The sequence below is a fragment of the Lissotriton helveticus genome, chromosome 1_1 (assembly GCF_964261635.1).
Source record: "Lissotriton helveticus chromosome 1_1, aLisHel1.1, whole genome shotgun sequence".
NCBI classification, from domain to species: Eukaryota; Metazoa; Chordata; class Amphibia; order Caudata; family Salamandridae; genus Lissotriton; species Lissotriton helveticus.
The window spans coordinates 694027948-694051103 of NC_136057.1; the positions used below are offsets into that span (position 1 = coordinate 694027948).

The 23156-nt window shown below is 42.3% G+C and overlaps 1 protein-coding gene across 2 annotated transcripts in view; it reads right to left on the reverse strand.

The window, feature by feature from the left end:
* TMTC2 (transmembrane O-mannosyltransferase targeting cadherins 2) overlaps positions 1 to 23156 on the reverse strand; it is a 728331-nt gene that overhangs the window by 134169 nt on the left and 571006 nt on the right. For both annotated transcript variants that reach the window (XM_078674225.1, XM_078674226.1), the window contains exons 8-9: positions 20986 to 21107; positions 17790 to 17871 (exon numbers count right to left, since the gene is read on the reverse strand). In XM_078674225.1, the coding sequence (XP_078530351.1) occupies positions 17790 to 17871; positions 20986 to 21107 (204 nt within the window). The remainder of the gene's footprint in view (positions 1 to 17789; positions 17872 to 20985; positions 21108 to 23156) is intronic.

The following is a 23156-nucleotide window of genomic DNA, read 5'->3' on the forward strand; positions in this document are numbered from 1 at the left end:
GGAGTGCGCTTTTTCGTTTCTTGAATGAAACGGTCTGTGAGCTGGAATATATATATATATATATATATATATATATATATATATATATATATATATATATATATATATATATATATATATATACACTTCTTTAAAAACATGTTTAAACTCATGGTTTTGTACTGTTTCTTTAAAATCCATCTTTCAGACCTATGTTCTATTTTTTGCAGTTATTCGGGACGTCATGATGATGTTAACCGCAACAATCGCACCTTTCCCAAAATGTCTAAAACACAAATATCCACACATGCTACAGTATATTACACACTAGGCGCTTTTTACAGTATTCTCTAAAGTCATGTTTTTCTAGAGAGTTCATATAAAAACCATCTCTAAAACCTATTTTCTATTTTTGGGGTGACTACGGAGACCACGATGATGTCGGTAAGAGTAATCCCTATGGACAAGTCACAAAAATGGAAAACAAAAGCAGATATTCAATGGCTACCAACACATCAAAAAATAATATGCAAATAAAATACATTCTGAACATTGCCCTACACAGATTACTAAATACATACTTCAAAGCATGTTTAAGCTCATATTTTTGTACTGATCCTTTATAAACCAAGTTTCCAACCTATTTTCCATTTTTATTTGGGATGTCGCAATGACTTTGTTAACAGCGAAAATTGCGACTTTTCCATAAAGTGAAAATACATATATGCACACACACACTACAGTATTTTAGGGCCAGATGTATCAAAGGGTTTTGCCCATTCTGTGTCTATGGGGAAATGTGTTGATACATATGGCCCTTACTCACTAGGGGTTTCTTACTGCACACTTCAAATTCATGTTTGTCTAATGTATTTCTAGAACAACCATCTCTAAAACCTATTTCCGTTTTCGTAATGAGGCAGGAGATCGTGATGATGTATTCATAGTGTGAGTATGTCATCTGTAGTGATTTATTGAAAAGTGCGTGTGTGCTTTACTGAATTGCACATTATCAGTGACCTAGAAACTAGATTGATGCACCAATATTATGGTAATCAGTATCCTGACTGCAGATTTGACATTAATGTCCACTTACCTGCACTACTTCTGGCAATTCAAAATGTATCAGTTTTCTCTGTCTTCGCTCGGATTAGATTTTTGGCGTTGAATCATACCGCTGAGTCAAGTAAATTACTCAATTAGCCAGCCGGAGGATCAAAGGTCTCCCCACAAAATAAGGCCATTTACCAGTGATTAAGTCTGTTTCTAAGAGAGAAAAAGGCAGAGGCAGAATGTGCATGTACCAATTGCTTTTCACACTGTACTTGGATTGGGAAGGCTTAACCTCACAGAAATGAAGGAGGGTATCCAAACCTGCGTAGCCAGTCACAGTAGGGGCTTTCCTTTGAGGTTTTGGAGGGAAGGACCAAGGCAGTTAGGAGTAAGGCTTAAGCTCCCAGAGAAGGTTTTTAAACAGTCCATATGAAGGTGGCATATTGGAAATGGCTGGAGGGTTGGGGCGGGGTGGAGAGTTGTCATTCTAGGATTGGGCATAGATGCTTAGGTTTTTTTTAAACTTTCCAGCCAACTTAAAATTGTTCTAAATGAAGAGAGGTTTGAGACCAGTTTAGACCTGGGGCAAGTGATATTGGAGGAATGTTCAGCAGGACGAGAGAAGACACCCAACCTCTACTGCAGAGATGGATTCATGGAATATTGATTTCAGTTGGCACCCAGAGAATAGGATTTGTTTCTCCACGTCTAGTGGTGCTGGCCCATCCTAAACCCTATGGGGAACAGTAGAGGTATGCGCCTGCTGAGGGGCACCCAGGTGGATTCACCTGAATATTTGTGGACTGGTCCTCCAGGTGTGTGACCTCCAAATAGAGGGGGGACCAGACTTCTGCGGACGCAAGTGCTTTGCAGTGGCTAAAGGAGGTCATGGCAGGCAGGCAGGGAGAGCACTTGGCTTTGGGATCCTGAGTTTGCTGGTGAGGAAGACATTGGCCCCAGGAGAAGTACCAGGTGTCCGGACATAAGACTAGTCCAATGTAAAGAGCAAAAAAAGGAGAACAAACCCAGAGCACTCTCTCATCGGAGTGACTGCAATAAAAACCAAGCTCCTCAAAAACTGTAAACTTTTAGAAGGACAGGAGAACTTAAATAAGCGTACCTGGTTACTGGAGCATGCCACCATTATCAAAATGCAATTTAGCCCATAAGAATTGGCCAACGCAGAATGATAACACACCTTTTGTTCAAGCCCTTCTTGTTGGGGCCAAGAAGAACTGCTGTCAACCTTGTGACTCCACCTCAGGGATTTGCAGATTCTCGCAGGAAGGTCGGTAATGGTTCCCACTGCCTCCTAGTCCCAATACCCCTGGTGAGGACCATGGGCCACGAGGGTCAGCATATCACATACTTGGTGCCAATGCTGAGCATGAGTGAAGTATCTTATTTAAATTACCCTGGGGTGCCCCATATTCTTAGGTACCAATGCCGATTGATCGCAACAGTGGCACACCCTAAAAGGATTTGGAAGGAAAAAAAGGGAACGGGGAAAGAGGAGTCAATGGTGTCTATAGAGCCATGTACTCAAATTACTTATCTGCTCATGCGATCTTGTTAGACTCACGCCTTCGAAGCAAAACACCCACTTGGTGCCTGCAACGCTCCCTCTGGACAGGACCCCGCTGCTTGTATATAAGGCAGAAGAGAGTGACCTCGCGGGAAAAGAAGAATCCTTATGATGCAGAGAAATGTTTGCCTGAATTATAAGACTACTATACTGAAATAAAGATGTTAGAATTGGAGCACGTCTTGAGAATCAATAACAGTAGTGGAGAGGAGTAGGCCTAACGTCTAGGGCGGTCGACCTCGAATCTGTGGAACCGGGTTCGAGTCTCGGCAGGGAACTGTGATCCTGGGCAAATCACTTAATCTCCGCGTGCCTAACAAAAATGAATGTGTCCTCATGTAAAGCAACTGGTGCAATGTAAAGCGCTCTGATACCCGATACCGGGTCAAGTTCGCACTACATAAAAACTCTGGGAAAAAAAAGTAGACTGATTCAACCTTGGGTTGAGAGCGTTTGCATGGTAGAAACAAGCTCGTGTGATTTATTTATGGCAATGATATGCTTACAAGGTAGAAAGCAAATCTTGGTGACAAAGTTTAGTTTTTATAACAAGTAAGTTGCTTCTGAGAAAAGCTAGGTCTTGACTGTCTGCTATTCTAGCATGCTTGTAAATGACAACAGGATTGTTTATGCATATTAAGTTCTGCAATAAATATGCTGAGAATAAAGGACAAACCTTTAGAAGTACACAGGAGACACTTTATGGTCAGTGCTTATCAGGAAGAGGCTATCAGAAACTTAGTGAGGTTCCTAGGGTAGATCAGTAAGGCTATGGAATTAGGTCCTGATTTTGCTTTGTTTGTCACTGTCATGACCTGGGAAAACAGACAGCAGAGACAGTAAACGTCACCCCTGCGCATCTGGGGTTCTGCATCAGTTCCGCTTTATCTGGCTGATAATGTAAGAGATGGAGTCCTTTCACCTACCACAGAATATATCCTCAATTAAATGAAAAAAGACACCAGGAGGAACAGCGGGACACTCAGCATGGCCTCTGCAAGATGTGGAGAGTAACTTTAAAACTAGACAGCCTTCCTGGCTGAATGTCTCAAATAAAGCGACAGGTGTCTGCCTTCAGAGAGGGATGGCAATCCCTATTGCTTGGGTGCACAAACCTCCAAGCCTCAACACTTATAAACCTGCTTGAGTTCACAGGGAGAATGCGGGAAATCATTGTGTAGTTAAAAAGGAGACCGAATTCACAATGTTTGTTTGCTAAAATGCATATTTACATTACATGTGGCCACTATGCTCCAGAATGGGAACGTTTATGCTCTGATCAGTAGCAGGACAGCATTTAAATACACTACAACACCAATGGGAATTTTGTGTATTAAAAACAATTTCTAAACGTAACTACCCATGAGAGGGTGAGAAGCTAAAAAAGGGTAACCCTCAGCCTCCCTGGATAGAACCAATAATTACACGAGAAATGTCTAGAAATGAATTCTTAAGGTTTAAGCGATCAGTTATCTGGTCTTAATATCGCTTCAGAGGGTGAGGTAATCTGCACCCAGGTGAACTGGTGCCTGGCATCTCATGGATGTATTAGCAAGGTCCTCACCTATAGGTACCACCAGTGGCATGCTTCAATATCAGATTCTCACCAACTGCACCTAGTGTGTGTGGGTGGGCTCAAGGCAGTTTGTAAGCGGAGCTTAGTCTAAGGGATAAGAAGTGCAAGTTAAAATTGCCTTCAAGATCCTCAAATCGGTTTACTAGCAAGGTCCCTTCGAGAGAATAAAAAGTGAAATATTTAGTGGATATAATAAACCCGAACATCAAGGGTTCAACAAGTTTTAGCTTGTATCTAGTGCCACCAAGGGACAATAGGCTTCTTTCTGGACCGACAATGTACATAGTAACCCCATATATAGTTGGTAACTTCCAACTCTGAGTAGTTTATATAAACATCATAAAGCATGCAAACATACACACCAAAGTGGACTTTCCTGCAATGGTCTCTGAAACAAAAAAGCACAATTGCATTTCTGTTAGGGGGTAATTCTGACCCCTTGATATTGTGTTGTCTCATGCTCAGGCACACCTTGGTTGACGTTTGCGACAGGGCATGCAGACACGAGAATTTACTCTCCAAAAGGTCAGGCATGACATATACACACATAAAAGCACACACAGGAAGGTAAATTAAAGCAAATCATATATGTAGTTAGTGTTCAGCATGCACACGCAGGTGTATTTTAGAAATAAAGAATCCCTAAAACCTACATAGGTGGGTCTTCTGAGGTAGTGGGGGTGGGCGATACCTGTAGTCACACTCGGAGGGAATAAAAGTGATAGTAAGCCTTTTTCGAAAGAATATATCCACGGTATATGGTCTATGGTTGCCTTTTAGAAAGGAAAGCCCCCACATTTACTTTATCAAGGGACTTCGTCCTCCCTTACACCTACTTTGACTCCCCACACTCCTCCGATACTCATCGTGTCTGAGCCGGGGCATATTTATGCAAGATTCTGAAGGTAAATGCAAGGTGTTGTGTGCCCGGGCCATGTAATCAGGGGTTCAATCACATTAGTTTCGATGTCCAATTAAGTGGGGAGACTAGAAAATGTAGTCCCACCTGCCAGTTCATGCTTCAATACTATTAGAGGTGAGAAATAAGGTGGCCACTCTGCTCTCCTTTTAGTGAGTTACAAGGGCTCGGAAGGTAGGGAACTGTAGTTCCGTCACCTGGTTACAAAGGGCTAAATGCAGAAACTGGGGTATTGTATAGATATAGGGAACCCGCAGAAAGGAAATTGTTGAAATATACACTGGGGTGCCTTAAAAAGGTGCTGAAATTTACTAAAAAAGTGAAACCTCGTTGTGAGGCTGGCACAAACAGGGGGGTTAAAAAGACGCAAAAGGATAGTGGTTTGGTGCTGATTTCTCAAAACTTCTTACTGGTTATACATGAGATATCTTGTCCATTACAGTATATTCCACCAGGGGATATAATAGTTTAGTCCTTTTTTACGCGTGGATAGTTTGCAAATCCAACACTGTTTCTTCTCAGAGAGGATTTTCCTTAGGTTTTTTGTTCCTGAATTAACTTGTTCTAGGATGACCCACTTGAGATCTTTAACAGAGTGTCCAGTCAATATGAAATGTTATGCCATTTTTCTAGTGCTGCACCAGATATTGCTCTTATGCTCACATACCCTGGTGCTTATTTGTATGATTTATTTATTAAAGAGTTTTGTATAGCGCGAACAAGACCCATGGGTATCAGAGCGCTTTACATAGCATGAGGTAGTATGGAAACATCTATTGGAAGGAAGGGTAAAACAAAGAGATATGACATACATTACGTGTGCATAGCCTCAATATGTCGAGACGCGACAAAACCAACAAACGTTACAGTTAATGCAATATCTACAGAGTGAGATTCACTTAATGACTAAAAACTATCTCTATCATGTGATTTCCTGCTTGCAGAGAGGCGATAGATAATTTTCCGAGGTGTTAAAAATTCTATAAATCTAATACCAGGATTGATAAGATACCGATATAGGTAGTATTCCAAGATACTAGCGGATCTATACATCGGTTTAACAAAGTATGGTCCAAGATATGAGGTAGATATTGTTTTTAGGATATAAGCTCACTTGTCCTGGATCTGGTCCTGTGATTTCCAGCTTGTCCATCCATAGATTATAATCCTCGAGTAAGACCTACTCCGCTATTTATAATTCTTTTTGCTTCTTGTGAGTAAGTGTCTTGGACTTAATTCTGTCACTATGTTAAAGAATATCGACCTATGCCATTTCTAGCTGAATTCTAGCTTCGTAAGGTAGCCAGTTTAGTGCTTTTAGGTGTGGAGAAATGTGATCGAACTTCCTTGACCCGATGATAAGTCTTGCCGCTGCGTTGAGGCAGGCTTTTAGCGGTGTTGTGGAGATTTGTGATAAGCCTGCTAATGTAGTGCATCCATATTCAATCCTTGAGATGACCAATGATTGGACTGCCAGCTTAAGATCTGCTTTTGAAATGAAGGGTTTCACCTTTCTAATATAGTTCAAGTGAAAACGGGCACTTTTTGCCATTGCCTTGATATGTTCTTTCATATCCAGGTTCTCATCAAGTGTTATTCCTAGTGATTTAGCTGAGTCGACTAAGGTAGGGGTGCAGTTCAGCGCTGTGATCATTCTAGCCCATTCCTTAACTTCTGTGTGCTTCTTTGAGGGTGATATTAGAAGGAATTCTGTTTTTTGAGCATTTAATTTTAGATGATTGATTGTTAACCATTGTAATGTCATTTCTAAGGACTCATTAATTAACCTGATGTCTTCCAACGACGAGATCTTGAGGTATAACTGTGTGTCGTCCGTGTACATGTGAAAGGAAATTTTGGAGTTGGGAAGAATTTCTGTGAGCGGTTCGATATATAGGTTCAACAGAGATGGAGATAGTGTGGATCCTTGCGGTACTTCAATTGTGTTAGGACATGAAGATGATAGAGATTGATTGACTAAGAATCTTTGTGTTCTATCCTGAAGGAACGATTCAAACCATTTCAAAACCGTACCTGATATTCCCATCCTATCCTGGAGCCTGTTGAGTAATTTTTCATGATTCACTGTGTCGAATGCAGCTGATAGGTCTAGAAGGATGAGTAGACATGATCTATTTTGGTCTAAAGCTTGTAAAGCATCATCGACTATATGTAAAATCGCCGTTTCCGTGCTGTGTCTTGATCTGAAGCCCGACTGACATTCATCCAATAGAGATAAATTATTTATGTACAGGCTTAGTTGATTCTGCACACATTTAAGAATGCATGTGCAAGTTATGAGGCATATCACTTGTTTTGTGTTACAGTTTGTATGTTTTCTCAGCTGCCAGGGGCAGCGTAGACCTAAATCTATTTATCAAGTGTGTCAGATGGCAAACACTACACTGGCCTTACCGGCAGTGATCTACTACTCCTGGGAGGCATAGGGAGTTGTGGATGATGTTAGTTGGTTTAGCCTTATATTTAGGTCTGGTATGCATCAGTGTTATCCCTCGGGTTTTTTGCTATTTGGCTGGAAAACAGAGCGTAATCCCAATGTGTGGGTCACGTGCTGAGGATGGGCCACTTGTTTGAAGATCTTGTTAGCATTATTTGAGGCAATACTGAATGTGGCTAACGTATACCAATGGCAGTTCTTTTCTTTTACTGGAGTTTCCAGTAGTGCATCTTGATTCAGGTTTCTGGCCCATTTTTGTTTGTTTAATGAGCTCCTTTGCATTATTATGTGCCCTTAATTTGTCTACTAGATAGTCAGCTTGTTGTTTAAAGTTATTCATGCGACTACATATCTGTCGTAAGCAGAGGAATTGCACATGAGGTAGGTTTTCCTGTAGTGAATTGAGGTAAAAGCTGTAGAAACTTAGCAAGCTGTTTATTTACCGTTTGCTTCAAGTGGGTGTAGGAGAGTAGGGTCTGCTTTCCTATGGTCACCCCATTTTTTTTTGCTTTTTGCTTCACTGGTTTTCAACTTAATGTGGCTGTGGGCCTGCTAATCAGAGCCACAGCCGTGCTGTTCTCTCTCTAAATTAACACCATGTACTTTAGGTACATCACCAATTGGGATTTGGGTCACTCTTAGGAGTCTCTGTACAGTGTACTATAGGTACCCAGGGCATAGGTGCACCCAAGGCCTACCGGAGGCTGCAGCATATCTTTTGCCACCCGTGGCTGGCCATCCAAACTGACACAACTGGCTGATCACTCAGCTGGGGCAAGGTTGTGTAATCAACCCTTGCTTAGATATAGTATTCCTATGTCTAACCTTATATCTGGACACATATGCACCTATAAGTCACTCCTATGGCAGGCCTTAAAAATCCTGAAGGCAGAGTGCTTGGTTTTATGTGAGATGGTGCTCTAGCATGAGCTGAGCCTGTCTGCAGCTTTCGGAACCATGTCCTTATAGCTGTTCTAGGATAATGCCATACCATATACTCTTAAGTGCATTATGAACCTCGCGGTTAAATGCTATCTTTGGCTTTATCAAAACATGTCGTGTAAGGTGTCATACGCTTTGGAATACTACCCCCTCGCCAGTTCAGGCGACGGGGGTAGCATTCCACCCTTCTAGAGGGAGAAGACATGTTACTTTCATTAATCCCGGTTAAAGTTAACCAGAGCCTCAGCATCACAAAATGGATGCTGCTGCCACAGACACAAGTCTGACCTCCTGCTGCTGGGAGTCTTTCCAGCGAGGGAGGCTTGGACAATAGGTTTCCTGCCACAGGGAGGTGCTAGCACCACCCCAGACAGGCTATAGTGTATTGGGGCAGGGAGGGCTGAATGAAATGAGACACTGCCTGGGGCACACAAGGTGTCCCATGCATAGTCCAGTTCAAACCGATGCTGGGGCACTCCAGCTCTGGCGCAAAACTGGACAAAGGGAAAGGGGTGTAACCACCCCCTTCCTGGGTCCCACCCATAGGAGGGACCTAGCAGGTAATCCAGCCCCTAGATTTGGTATATAGGTAGGAGCTGAGTCCCAAGACTTTAGATATATCCTGACTGAAACTCTGATACGAAACTCTGGACCTTCGACATCCTACTCGACGTAGAAGACTGAAGAATCTCCCTTGTGGTCAAGGAGTGACCACCCTGTGCAAACAGGCACCATCAAGCGCTCAACTGTTTGCTTTGTCGTTGCTCCCGCCGGAGCTTGAACGCAGAGCCTGACAAGACCCGGACTTCCAGACATCCAACAGCCCGATCCACAGCCACAGCAAAGCTGAGACCCGTGGAGGCGACAAGAGACGTGGGACCGGCCATCTTGGAAAGCCAGCGAATTGCTTTCCGTGCAACTTCTGAGGCACCCTTGAAGTTGTGCATTGGGGATTGAGAAGCCCCAGCCCCGAGCACCAACTGCACCAAAGATCACCTCTCCACACTCACCGAGTGCTGCGTGGGGCTTTTTGCATTTTCCTGCTCGACGCGTCTGTCCAGTCACTTGCCCGTTGGCTAGTGGCCTCTGTGATGACGAAATCTGAAATCTACACCGCTGGTCTGGTTGCTCCAGACTCGACCTTGCTTCCCTGCGAAGGAGAAGCCCCTCAGTTCTTGCTGGCCTGAGTAAGAAGCCATCTTCGATTCCTGCATGGGTTGCATTTGCCAAGGCCTGTTGACTCCGAATCGAGAACGAACACCGCCGACAGTGAGAGCCTTCGTGGGACAGTCCGTATCCAGCTCCTGGTCATCGTCGACACCTTCTGGTCCACATGGCTGCAGAGACAAGCTTCGCGACATCACTCGATTGCTTCCCGACATCGCCTGGTTCCTTCCTGGTTCCTTCCTGGTCACTGGCTAGTGACCCAGACTCTGTCCCCTCTGCTTTCAGGTACTCTTCATCTTCGATCCACCCTTGGATCCTACCGGACTCTTCTCTCCTGGTCGCCTGCAGCATCTTTTCTCCAAGGCTCCATAGAACTCCACGACGAAACCAGACACTCTTTGACACCTAGGCACTCGCTTCCTGTGGGTCAGGTAACGCAAGAACTGCGGTGCTCCTGTAAAGAGTAACTCTCCTGGTGTCCTAGTTTCAAGTGGTTAGCTTCTAGTCCAGTCAGAAGACTCCTAATTCTTTAACTTTGTAACTTTAAGCACCCATTGACTTCTATGTGTGCACGTGTGCGCAATTAGACACTGCACAGGCATCCCGTGGGCCTCCCGCTCCCTAACAACTGTTAGTCCAGTGTAGCCCCAGTGATTCCCAAGGCCCTAGGCCTTACCATTGTTTGTGACGTGGTTCTTATACCACTATTTTAGTATATGGTTTAGCGGGCCACCAGGGCCTATCCATATTTGAGCAACTTTTGTATGTTATATTAAGTAACTTGTTATGCGCTTGTGCTTCTGTTCTCATAAAGAGTTCAGGGGATTGATTCAGAAATAAATACATATATATTTTGAATATATAACCTGTGTGGTGTCCTTTCATTTGGTATTAAAGAGATTGCATATGGTAAAACAGCTGGCTTCACATGCCCTCTTGAGTTAAGCCTAAGACTGCTTTTGTCCATGCTACCACTAGGATAGCTAGTCTATAAGGTTGACTTTAGAACCATCACCATAAGGGTTGTTTGGACTGGTGCAAGGTGCTCACTAGAATAGTGATCATCATATACCAGGCCAACTTCTCACAGTGGGCACCTGTTTGTACAATTCCTATTTCAGGAAAGATTTGTACATCCAAAAATGTAAATGCGTCTTTGCTAATGGTGTGGGTAAATTCTTAAATTTCTGTCCTGGTTGGTTAGCCAGGTGATAAACTCAAGGGCGGGGTCACTCCTCCAAATTACAAGGATGTCATCAACACACTGCGTCCATGTGGAGATGTTTCCCCAGAATAAATTTGTTTCATATAGGTTTTTATTTTCCAGGTTGTAAATGTATAACACGCTAGAGGCGAAGGTACTCCCCATCAATGTGCTGTGGGTTTGAAGAGAGAGAGTTCCCTTGAATTCAAAGAAATTTCTTGTTAGGGCAGAGTACATTCCAAACTTAGGGCACAGCCCATCACAAGACTTCTGGGGTTGGGGAGCACATATGGCCACTCCACGTTCTCAAGAGTATCTTCTTGTGGGAGGCTGGTATATAGACTTTCTATGTCTAAGCTTATTAAGAGGTCTTGTTGGTCAGTGAACCCAGTGTCTTTGATATGGACCAGTAAGTGTTTCATATCCCTAAGGCAGATTTCTGTGTTCTGTAGGATGGGTTTTAGAAAGAAGTCACATAATTGTGACAGAGGATCCAAAAGGGAACTTAATTCTGATAAGACTGGCCTACCTGGAGGATGATCACCATTTATGTGGATCTTGGGTAGCATGTAAAAGTATGGAGTTACTGAGTCAGTGTTCCTTAGAAAGTTCGGTTTATGTTTACTGATCCATCCTTTGCATTCCGCTTCTTCTACCATGGAGTTCATCTCTACTCTGAATGTGATTGTAGGGTCTGCATCTAGAATTTTGTCCGCCAACAGTCTCAGACACTCTGTTCTGTATACTGTGGTAGAATGTAGGACTATGTCACCATCTTTGTCAGCAAGTTTTATGGTGATGTCAGTGCCGTTTTGTAAATCGTTCAGAGCTGGTTTCTCTATGCTGCTTAAATTCAGATTTTGTTTTAATGCATTTGAGTCAATGTTTTCTATCTCTGTGTATACTGCATGTTGGAATGTTAACAACTCCACTGGAGTGTTGTGTGAGTGGGGGGCAGAAGTTAGACTTCTTTCTTAAGCCGCTGGTCGATGTCTCTTGTGTGGTTTCTTTGACCCCAAAGTGTGCCTTTAAATGTAATTTGCAAAAGAAGGCTGCTAGCTATAAGAGGAATTTGGCAAAATATGGTGTAGGGACAACATCTGGGTCTTTATTAAGTACCCGTTGTTGTGAGTTTGAGATTTTGTGTCCCATTGTCCCTGCTTTTCTTTTCTTTTTCTTCCCCTGTGACCCTGGCCCCTGGATAAAAACGAAAGGAGCTCATTTTGTGGGAAAAGTGGGGGGCTTATGGGGTTGAATGGTGGTCCCCATGGCATCATCTGTTGGCCCTGTTGTGAGAAAGGTGGATAGGAAGTACTGCGTTGCTGGTAGGTAATTGGTATAACCAGGGGTGGCGGCTCCGCTTCGCCCCACTGCTTAAGCAGTGGGAGGAAGAAGAAACATAAAAAAATACAATAATACCTTAAAGAGTTATTATCATTTTATGTTTCCTGCTTCTTTGCGGGAGGGCGGGTGGGACTGCTCTACTCTCGGAGCAGGACAGGGTAGGAGTGGTTCGCCTACTCCTAAGTGCGTTTGGTCAGCTCTCTCGGGCCACCCAAACCATTCATGCCCACTTTCCCCGTTCCCCATGCAGGCTGCATTACAGACTGCGTTGAGAACATTTCCTGGTTAAGCGATGAACCAGGACCAGGTCAGTGGAGCCTGGGTGCTCACCAATCACAACCTGGCTGTACTCTTTCTGTGCCTGTCTGACAAGGAGGGAGGACGCGGGACCCGGTGCGGCAAGGTACGTTTTTTTATGATAGATTTTTTTACATGCCCACAGTTCCCAACTCCCCGCTCCCACGAACCCTGCCAGGGTCACGCCCAGGCTCCCCTTCTCTGCCTAGATTTTGTTCTCCATTTTTTAACATTATCACTGCCCCACGATTCTGACTCTGTAGATCTGCCATTTGTGGAGTATGCGCCCGACAGGTAAGAGTTGGTATCTGTGGGTATTTTATACTATGGTGTGGAATGAAAATCTTTTGACATCTTTTTTGAGCTTCTGGATTTTTGACTGTGTTAGAATCTCCTTGTATTCATTGGTTTCTTTATTGATAGCATTCAGTCTTTTCTCTAAAGGTGGTCACCACTGCCCTGAGTTTAGCTTCACTCGTCTGCATATCTACCAAGACGGTTTTTGCTAATCTTTTCGCTGTTTTAATAATCAGGTTTAGCCAATTCCTGGTGCATTAGAAGGCAATCTGGGCGCATTCTTTTTTAATATTGGCATCTTCCAGGAATATTTGTGGAGCATTGTTTAGTTGCAGGCCTTCTGGGGCTGCATTAGCTCTGAGGTACTCTGTCATTATTACCCCATGGAGGATTACTCTTATGCTGTTCCATTTTTCGCAGTTATTGTATCCCAGTCAAGCGTCTGTGATATAGTTTGGTAAATGTTTAGATCTGATAGGATTCTGCCAGAATCTCATTTACGTCTTCATCTGTGAAAGTTAGGCTGAACGTTTCCACCATTGTGAACGTGTGGTGATGTGCTCTGTGTGTGCTTATGTTTATTAAAATGATGATGTCTTAAAAAGGAGGTGGTATATCTCATGTGGTGTAAGACTACGCTCTGTCATAAATCCTGTGGTCTACAGTCAACAGATTATTTGTGGCATAAAGTCTCCTTAGCTCCCACACTTTCAAAAGTTTGGAACAGGTTTTTACATTCAGCGCCATAAAATATTCAGGCCAATATGCCAATGTGTTATTTTTTAATTGTTTTGGAGCCAGATGAGGTCTCTTTCTGTGATCTGTACCCAATTAAAAAAATTAAACCAATAAGCAGACAATTAAGCAAAACGTTCTTGAGCAGAAACCGTGCATTAACAGAGACAGAAAAGACTTTGGTGTCAGCCGAAAAGACATGAGGGTGGTTTGATAGTTAATCGAAGACTGGCAAGGTGCCCTGCTCTGATATTATTCTAGCTATAGTGTGGAACACACCCAGATCATACATCCGTCTAGTATTTTCAAGTGGGCACATCTCTAAGTCAGTTTATTCTTAGACTACCTCCTGGCAAACTGCCACTGACTTCAATGAACCAGAAGTCTTCAAAGCTCCTGGACTGAAGAGCTTGCCAGCAAAAGGATGAAATCTAACCCAGTGCCTGGTCCAGGGTCTTAGTGCATCTGCACATCTGATTTCTTGTTCACTGACTATTCCAGACACATGCCTTAGGAGTGACATCTCTCACTCAAACGTAAGAAAATGGCATTAACATCTTCCATGTATAGCTTTAAGCAGAAAAATCCTCTTGCACAAGCAGGTTTTCTTAAAACCACTTGGCTGCTAAGGGGTTTTCCCCTCCCGTGCTGCAGATTTATGTTTCCCATTATACATAACGAGTTGACCTTGTCATGAGCACAGATTCAGTGTGCCTCATGACGAGTTCACCTTGTCATTAGCATGCAAGTGGTAGCACTGCTGGTGTAACCAATTGTTCTAGCTATGGGCAGGCATGCTTGGGCCATTATAGCAATTTATGTAAAGTGTTGTGCTTTATATTGGTGTTTTGTTGATTTTAAAAAGGCCCTTGATTCGGTTGGTAGGACTTCTCTTGTAGGCTGAATTCTCAGCTTGTCAGAGGACGGACACACTGCCACTTGTCACTACCTCAGACAGTGGAGCATTCTTGCATATCTGGTCCTCCAATGATGGGGTGCACAGCATGATTTGCACTGGCACCCCTGCAATGTTTATGCAAGGTGTCATCCGTGGTGTGAGCTTTCTGTAGCCCTTTACTAATTCAGAGCTAGCCCAGGAGCTAAAGACAGACAGGTCTGTCGGAATCTTTTGCTTGCCTGAGTTACTTACCAGTATGTGGGTCACACTTAGGGCCCACTTACCTACCCGTCTCACCACAAACATATCACAAAAGCAGGCTAAGCCTGCGTTTGTGATCAAGATGGCTGCTGTGGATGCACGTGAACAGATATATAACCCCCTGAGGGGAAAAAAGGACTGGCAAATACAACAGCTTTCACGGATGTGACCTTTTGGATTTACAAGTGCTTAATAACTAGGAGCATATTTTCAAGAGACAAGACAACACAACGAATCAGAGAGGGACCTTGGGTAAGAGTAATTATAAAGGAACAGTGGTCATTTTCAACACAAGTAAGAAAAACAAGTCAACACAGATGTAATAAAAGCGGTGTCATATAATGCTTATTGGAAAATAATTATTTTAATTTTCATTACAAATAACATCAAAAAACACATAAAAAAGAAAGGGGGGTACTGACAAGCAATTGGGTTAGACGAACTTAGGCATAAATAATCAAACAAATTTGACCTGTTTAAGTCTGAGATAACAGTACGGGCACTTTATATTCCAGTTGTAGCCAATCCATTGGCTGGTGGGGGCCTGATTGTCTTAACGTGATGTTGGGCCGCAATTGGACTGATTCACAAATTGTCGTTTGTCTGACTCAAAACATTATAGACCAATTTGTTTTGTTTTTGTTGACAATTTCCACAAGATAGTTTTCAAGACTGGTGTTAAGGAGACTAAAGGCTGGGTGCTTTCTGTTCCTGAAACACAGGCCTGGGAGTGACGACGACAGAGGAGGTGTGGCGAGGAGGTAGGTTTTTTTTCTTCTTTTTTTACACCTCCCTTACCGATCCCTCATCTCAGTCCCGCGCCCCCGCCCCCCAATCCGTGCCGGCCGGTCCTGTGATTGATTGATTGAATGGGGTAGTGGGACATCAATTCTCATGTTTACACAATGCACCAGTGTTAGCTGGGGGAACAAAATTATTCAGTTTGTGAAGACACTTGACTCATCTTGGAGGCAGCCAGTGGTTACAAAATGTATTGAATCGTTTTCTTCGCTTTCTGTGAGATAAATGGTTGATAATAAATGCATCAAAAATTAGATTAATTATTTTAAACCACCTAGGAGGTATACGAGAGCCATCTATTAAGAAGATGAGATAATTGAGGGTGTTCATGATTTTGATTATCTAGGTATTAGGACAGCTGATAATGCCAAATGGACTAATCAAACTGGTAAAAATACAATCACTTTAGCCCATACAGTTAAAGTCATGTAAGTCTTTTCAGACACATAGGATTCTAGATGGTTTCTGCACCAATGGAAGTTTAAAGAGCACAACCTCAAACAGCTGCACTCTACAGAGCATAGTTATGGGTAACTGTGAGTCTCAAAGAGCTATTTTCCTTAACCCCTTTGCTGCGGGGGGTAATTCTCCCGCTGTGCTGGGGGGCGCGCACAGTGCCCACATGCTCATGACGAGCTCAGCTCGTCATGAGGCACGGCGCTCCGGTGCTCATGACGAGCTGAGCTCTTCACAGCTGCACCCGTTCCCGTGGAACGCTCAGCACAGCAGGGGAATTATCCCGTGTGTGAGCGTTCCACGGCTCATGACGAGCTGAGTTCGTCATGAGCACCGTGCCTCATGACGAGCTCAGCTCGTCATGAGCATGGAAGGTGTTAAAGCCCTCTTAAAATTGCCAAGAAGTGCCACGACTTTACCAATTCTGAATGATCTGGGTATCCAAATTACTGACTAGGCCATCGACTTTCTGGTGTAGGATATAGTCAAATGATACATTGTTGCACTATAGAACAGCTCTCAGCAACTTACTTTGGCTAATGTATGTTTGTACCTTTTTGATAAAGCTGGGGCTGTCACATTATTGGTATGAATTTGAACAGATGACACCTGCTAAAGCCGAAGTGTGAACAGAAAATATTAGGCTAATGTGAACCAGGAAAGGCTGCTTAGTAACGGTTGTGGCCCTTCAACAGAAAGTATTGTACTGCTCAAGCATGTGGCAAGATATGATACCTACTTGGACTTAATAAAGCCAATTCTTGCTATGATGATATATATCAAGTTCAGGTTTGACATATTCCCACTAGCAGGTTTTACTGGGAACTGGTCTAACTAATCAGAACACCCACAAGAAATGCATATGCGGTTTCTAGATTTGCAATGTCTGCATGGAAGATAAGAATAAAGCATACTGAAGTTGTCCAATACTTAAAGGTTCTGCTATGGATTACTGTTGATTGATTGTAATATTGTATAATGTATATATTGCTTTATGCAGCTACTCTTATTGTTTTATGTAATGTTGTATACCGTTTTATGGATACTTGTACAAACATACGGATTAAAGAACTTGATGGTAAACCAAAGTCAAAAGTAATCCTGGACCAAAGCATGAACCATTCCATTCACACTGATTTCACCCTAGGTGGGTTTTCCCTGTGCACTAATCCCGGGAAATTAACGAAATCACAAAAATGCTAAGAACTAATGCGAATAGAATGTTTTAATCTACGTGCATAATGTATTACTGGTAGTGGATAATAAACGTTGGTCTTTCTGAATTTCTTGGAAATATAAAACAACCCAGTAATGCCCAGAAAGATGTAAAATATTGTAGAAAAAAACCATGTGTAAAAGAGGGAAGGCTCTAGGAAGCTCAAGAAATTATACTGTGCTTTCTTTAATACAATAATTATGTCAAGCACACATCAACACACTATCTTAAGCCCACCCAAAGACTGGATGGAAAGACGCGCCTGCATGGCAAGAGACATAAGTTTCTGAAACCCTCCACATATGAGGCTTGGCTCATTGCAGCACAGATGAAGCCATGTTGACAACTGACATTCCTCTCCTGAGAAACGAGAGCTTTAAATTGCAAAATTAAATACAGAGCTGATTAAGAAAATGTAAAACGGGAGATTTTCTGCACAGGAGTTTTGCTTAAGAGAGAAAATGTAAAACGGGAGCTTTTCTGCACAGGAGATTTGCTTAAGTGAGGCAGGATGTGGCAGCAGGAGTTTTCAATCCATAATCATGCAGCGAGATTAACAGCGAACCTGGAACAAAAGAAACAAAATCTAGGTGAAACTCACCATAATGCATATAACAATTTCCTTTGGCGGGATCCAGCTTTATTGCTTTTAAAAAGTACTTTTCAGCCTCGCTCTTGCGGCCCTAAAAAAAAGAAAAGACATATTTAAAAAAGAATTATAATATAGATAGATAGATAGGTAGATAGATGGGTAGATACACCCCTACACATATATATAGTCACGTCAGGCTATGTGCATTTTAGCTGAGCTCCATTTCCAATTTTCGAATGGTTCCAATAAGCACATCTTTATGTTCCGATTCGTCGTTATAGAATCTTTACATATATATTTAGGCCACCTACAGTACTCATGAAAGAAACTGAAGGAAATGTTATATGCAGGGTTCGAAGTGCTGAAACTTGTCTAATTATCCGAGCGTACACTCGTTGGGATAGATTTCAGACGCCGTCTCTACTCTACACACAGATGTGTTTGCGGCCACCCACCGTCTTCCATAGTCAGGACAGAAAATGAGTGGTTTGAATGAGCCAGGTGTCTGCGCCGCACGTGTTGCACAATTACTCCAAACATATGCACAAGGAAGGGGGACAGTTGCCTAATTTGTCACTCTCTGCCTTAACAGCCAGAGTGAATTCAGTTATGGAGAACTTGACCTGCGGTGGATATAGAGAGCCATACTTTCCTAAAAGAGATGAAAGGACAAATACTAAACTAGAGATTTTTAAAATCGAAAAAATGTAATACTTGTGAAAGCCTGTTGCAAATGAAGTTCAGTCAATAGTAATATTCACCTGGCAACCAGTGCCAGCGGGTGTAGGTTGGACCCATTGGTACTTCAATTCTGGGGACTGGCACTTATTTATCCTCATGCAAAAACAACAATTGATGAACGGAATGTTGCACAATGGCAAAACATTCACCTCCAGTCACCGATCTGGGTTTAATCCATCGTTATTTTGCTGACCACACCACCCCAGTTCAGACATGGCCATATGCAAATCAGTCTTGACCCTGTGCCTCATGGGAACAGTCCAGCCCGAACTGCCAAGCCATGTCTTACCTGCACCGTCATCAAGCATCCTAGGACCGGTTTCTGGCTATCATCCTTCATCAGCCAGGATAGCTTGATTCCAGTGGCATGGAGAGCATGGGGCTCACATCTGAGCATACCCGTCCCACTCGGGGGGACAAATGCAAAAACAACAATTGATGGACGGAATGTTGCACAATGGCAAAAAAAATATGGGCTACTGCTTTTGTTGCGCTCAACATGGACTTTTGTATATTTTAGCTTCAAAACTAACTTCATCTTTATGATTCTTGAGGTAAGTCTCGCCTCAATCTCATCTCCAGATGGGACTGGGGCTGATAGCGCCCTCCGTACTGAAACCAACGGGTTTCAATATTTTTAAATGCTGTTATTCGGAGAATGGCTTATTAAAAAATATACCATGTTATTAACTTACCAATGGTCTAGTGGAGAAATTCCAGTGCTCAGTATTAAGCAATACAGTGATTAGCTTAGCAAGACGGATAGCAATTGCAGGATTTTCTATATGTATCTACCTGCAGTTTAAATCTCAATTTAAAGCACATACTAGTGAATGTCCCTTTACAACTTCCTACCAACCGTGTGCTACTAAGAAATATATAAGACTTTTGGAATATTCTTTAAGAGAACAAGTGTTGGGCGTGTGTAGTGTTTTATCTAAAGTGTCCTGCTCAGAGAGTGTGTGTTTGTCATAGCACTGTGTGCTCCTGGGAGCTCAGAGACACCCAAACTGTGGGTATATCTGGCTAGTGAAGTAGGTTTGTATATATATCTTGCCTAAGGTGTCCTGTAGTGTCAATGGGGAATAATTCAGACAGCCCTAAAAGATTCTGTTACTTTGCTTAGATGGCTAACATTATGTTACAATGCATATATAAAGAAATTACTTAGGTGCATTCGAATTAGTCTACTGAGATATTCTGCTTTTGCTAGGAGTGCACTATACAGATACCAAAGCATACATATATGCAGCCAGTCGTCTTGTATTAGATAACATACTTGTTTTTCTATTTGTTTGAGATATCGAATATCATGATTGAACATAGTATATGAAATTGGATTTTTGAAAGTATTTGCAGAACGTATTGATGATTTGTACTCTCAGAGCAACAGTATTGTATTATGATTTGGCTAAGAGGTTCAATTAATAAACAGTGTTACAGTGGCCGAGTTTCTTGATTATGCACATGATCTTTCAATCAAAATAGTAAAGTACAGCACTTCTATTGTGTTTCTTGCACTACTGTAGAGTGAGGGACTAATGTGGGATATACGGTGCTAAAGAAAGCGTGAGTGTATCGTATGGAAGAATGAATGATGGTTGAGAAAATCCTTTTTTTTTATCTGAATGGTGCATCACTTGATCTTCAGCATTAAAGTTTGATCCAGATAGGTTCTGTGTCTGGAAGGTGGGAGAACAGATGAGGTATGTGAAAAGAGTTTTGTAATTTTTCCTAGGCAATCGTCAAGGTCCTGCTGTGATTTTCCAAGCAAGTTACATGGAAAGTACAGAGCTACACTCAGTTGTGTGGGAGATTAATTTGAGCTGTCCACCCAGATGCGAGACACCCAAAAAACTAGAGGCTTACCTAGATTTCTCAAACAATTCTGCATCTGTAGCGTATGCTATCGGAGTTCGACCCTGATGTGATTTATAAATTCCTAATTCAAAGTGTGATGAAATGCCTCCACACTAGCACAGTCGTTTTACTATGTTAATGATGCAGATAGCCATTCATAACCAAAAACAGTATAGTGCATACACTTAGAAGCAGTTAAATGCATCAACACCAGTGCTTAATTTGAGCTGGTGAGGCACACCAGCGCTCATTTTAAGGGACCCGCACTTTTCTTTCCCCCATTACACATTTCCGAAGAGCAAGAGAGGGATAAACATACAAACAGTAAAGAAGGAGGACGGGCAAGATGGAAAAATCGTCACCAAGGGAGAAAGCAGGAACCTCGAAGAGTATGATAAAGGGGCAGGGAGTGTCTGGCAGGGGATTAAATATCAAGTATTCTATGCATTGATATAAAATAGCGCAGACCGCATGGCTTCTGAGCAGCACTTTGGGCACTGGCACTCACTATTTTACAAATTAAGCACAGACTAACACCACTGTTTTTCCATGTGATTTCACAGCAAATGATCAATTTCTGGTGCAGGATGTCTGGTTAACTCACCGTTAAAGTCAGAAGTTTCCCGTAAGTGAGATGCGCAGGGATATGATCTGGTTTTGATCGTAGGGATTCCACATACCAGTGCTCTGCTTCTGAAACCTTGTTCTGTCTCATATATGCTTCTCCTACAAACATAAAACGGTGATACATAATTTTTCACATGCTTAAAATTTGCAACCAATGTCCAAATCATTAAACCACTTTCCTTGATGTCTCATATTTTTTACGTCACCTATGGTTGTTTGTAAACAAATCAGAACAAATCAGAGCCCGTCAAACCCTGGTACATGCACTAGTCACGTCAAAAATGGACTACGGCAATCTTCTCTACTTAGGGACTCTGGAGAAGAATCTGAGTCGTCTACAGGTTCTACAGAATGCCGCGGCCCGACTAGTGCTCAGACTTCCCAGAAGAGCTGCGTCCATAGCGGCTCTCCGGTCTTTGCACTGGCTCCCGATTAGAAGCAGGGTAGAATTCAAGGCATTATGTACGTGTCACCGGATTATACATGGGAGGTCTCCTCTCCCGCTAAAAGGGCTGTTGACATCCTACGAGCCGTCCCGCTCCCTGAGATCTTCCGGCTCAGGACTCCTAGTCGTTCCCAAGATATCCAGAGCTCGGATGGGCGGAAGATCTTTCAGGCACCTTGCAGCTGTTAGATGGAACAAGCTGCCCACGGCGTTGCGATTGGAATCATCAGAACCACTCTTTAGAGCCAAGCTCAAAACTACATTATTCGCACAGTAAGGTGTCCCGTTTGTGTAAGTTTCAGTCAATTCCGCTCCTCAGCGCGGGGACACGCCGTTGTGCGTCACCAAGCGCTTTAGAAAACCCCCTAAATAGAAAATAGAAATAAACCGCCTAGCAGTCCTTACAATAAAATCGGATTCCACTGTCTGTGGACCGAATGGGAGCATTATGTGATAAACAATTAATGCTTACATAAAAAAATATATAGAGATGACTTGATTGCGACTTATTCAAATACAGAATTTGGGAATTGTCTAGTATGAACTTTGCTAAATCGGAAATGAACTGTAGCCTTCCATTTAGCTTTTTTTTGATAAAATATATAACACTAGCAAAGCTATTTAACTGAGTTGAGATTTTCAATCCAAAATATTTTTTATAAGGTTAAGGCACTGTCTTTTATGTGATATGTGTGTACGTGTGATGTGTGTGGTCTATGTGGGTGCAAGCAAAAAACTAGGCCAAAGAATGACCAAAAGTTGAGATAAAATGGTGTAATTTTCAAAGATTGCAATTTGTAACAAGTGGCGCCATGACAAATGGTGTGCTGAAGAGGTTTTGTGGTTTATTACATAGAAAACAATTAAGTCATCCAATGCACTGTTGCTCTGGCCTCACTGAGCAGCACTTAGGCATGCCTGGACATTATCAGAGTTCAGAGTCATTAACGCCAGGAAGGCTTCTTGCTAACTGAAACAATATTGTTGATACCAAGGAGCATCAGTAACACTGCCAGCAATCATGTTTCCACAGTCAGAAAAATAATGAAGAATATAATTGACACACGTGGAAATGTGTTTTTAAAGGAAATGTGAGCCGGACAGTTTGAGAGATTTGTTTTTTCAATAGGTCACCTTAAGTGCAGTACTTCTCTCTGTCCTATCCTTCACAGTTTTTTTGTATTTCGATGTTTTATTTAAATAAATAAATAAATAAAAACCTGGAATGTTTAGAAACAATTTTAGTGAGACAACATAGATATAAAAAGATTAACCAGCATCACAAAACTAATGGTATATATCTAAGCAGACCAATATTTTGCTGCAGGATACAAGCTTGCTGCACAATTACAGGTACTTTTAAAACAAAGAATAAGGTAGAAGTGGGAGTTGAGAAAATACAATCGGAAAAGAGAAATTGAGGGGATGAAGTGTCACAGATGATAAAGTAGTTGACTGCTGAATCCCTTAGTTGGCACGTAAAACTGATTTTGACACCTTTGAGAGAAAAAATTACAAACATGCACAACTGTTTCCCACTATACCCAAGAGAAACAGATCATAAAAAATACTTAGTTATTGCATTGCAAAAGCATTCAGAAGAGTGTAGACTAGACGAAAAGGTTTGTTTGTGTAACACAAGTTCATGTTTACTAAATTGCAATGGTGTGTTCGTTTAACGTGAAATAGAAATGTAAATGTTA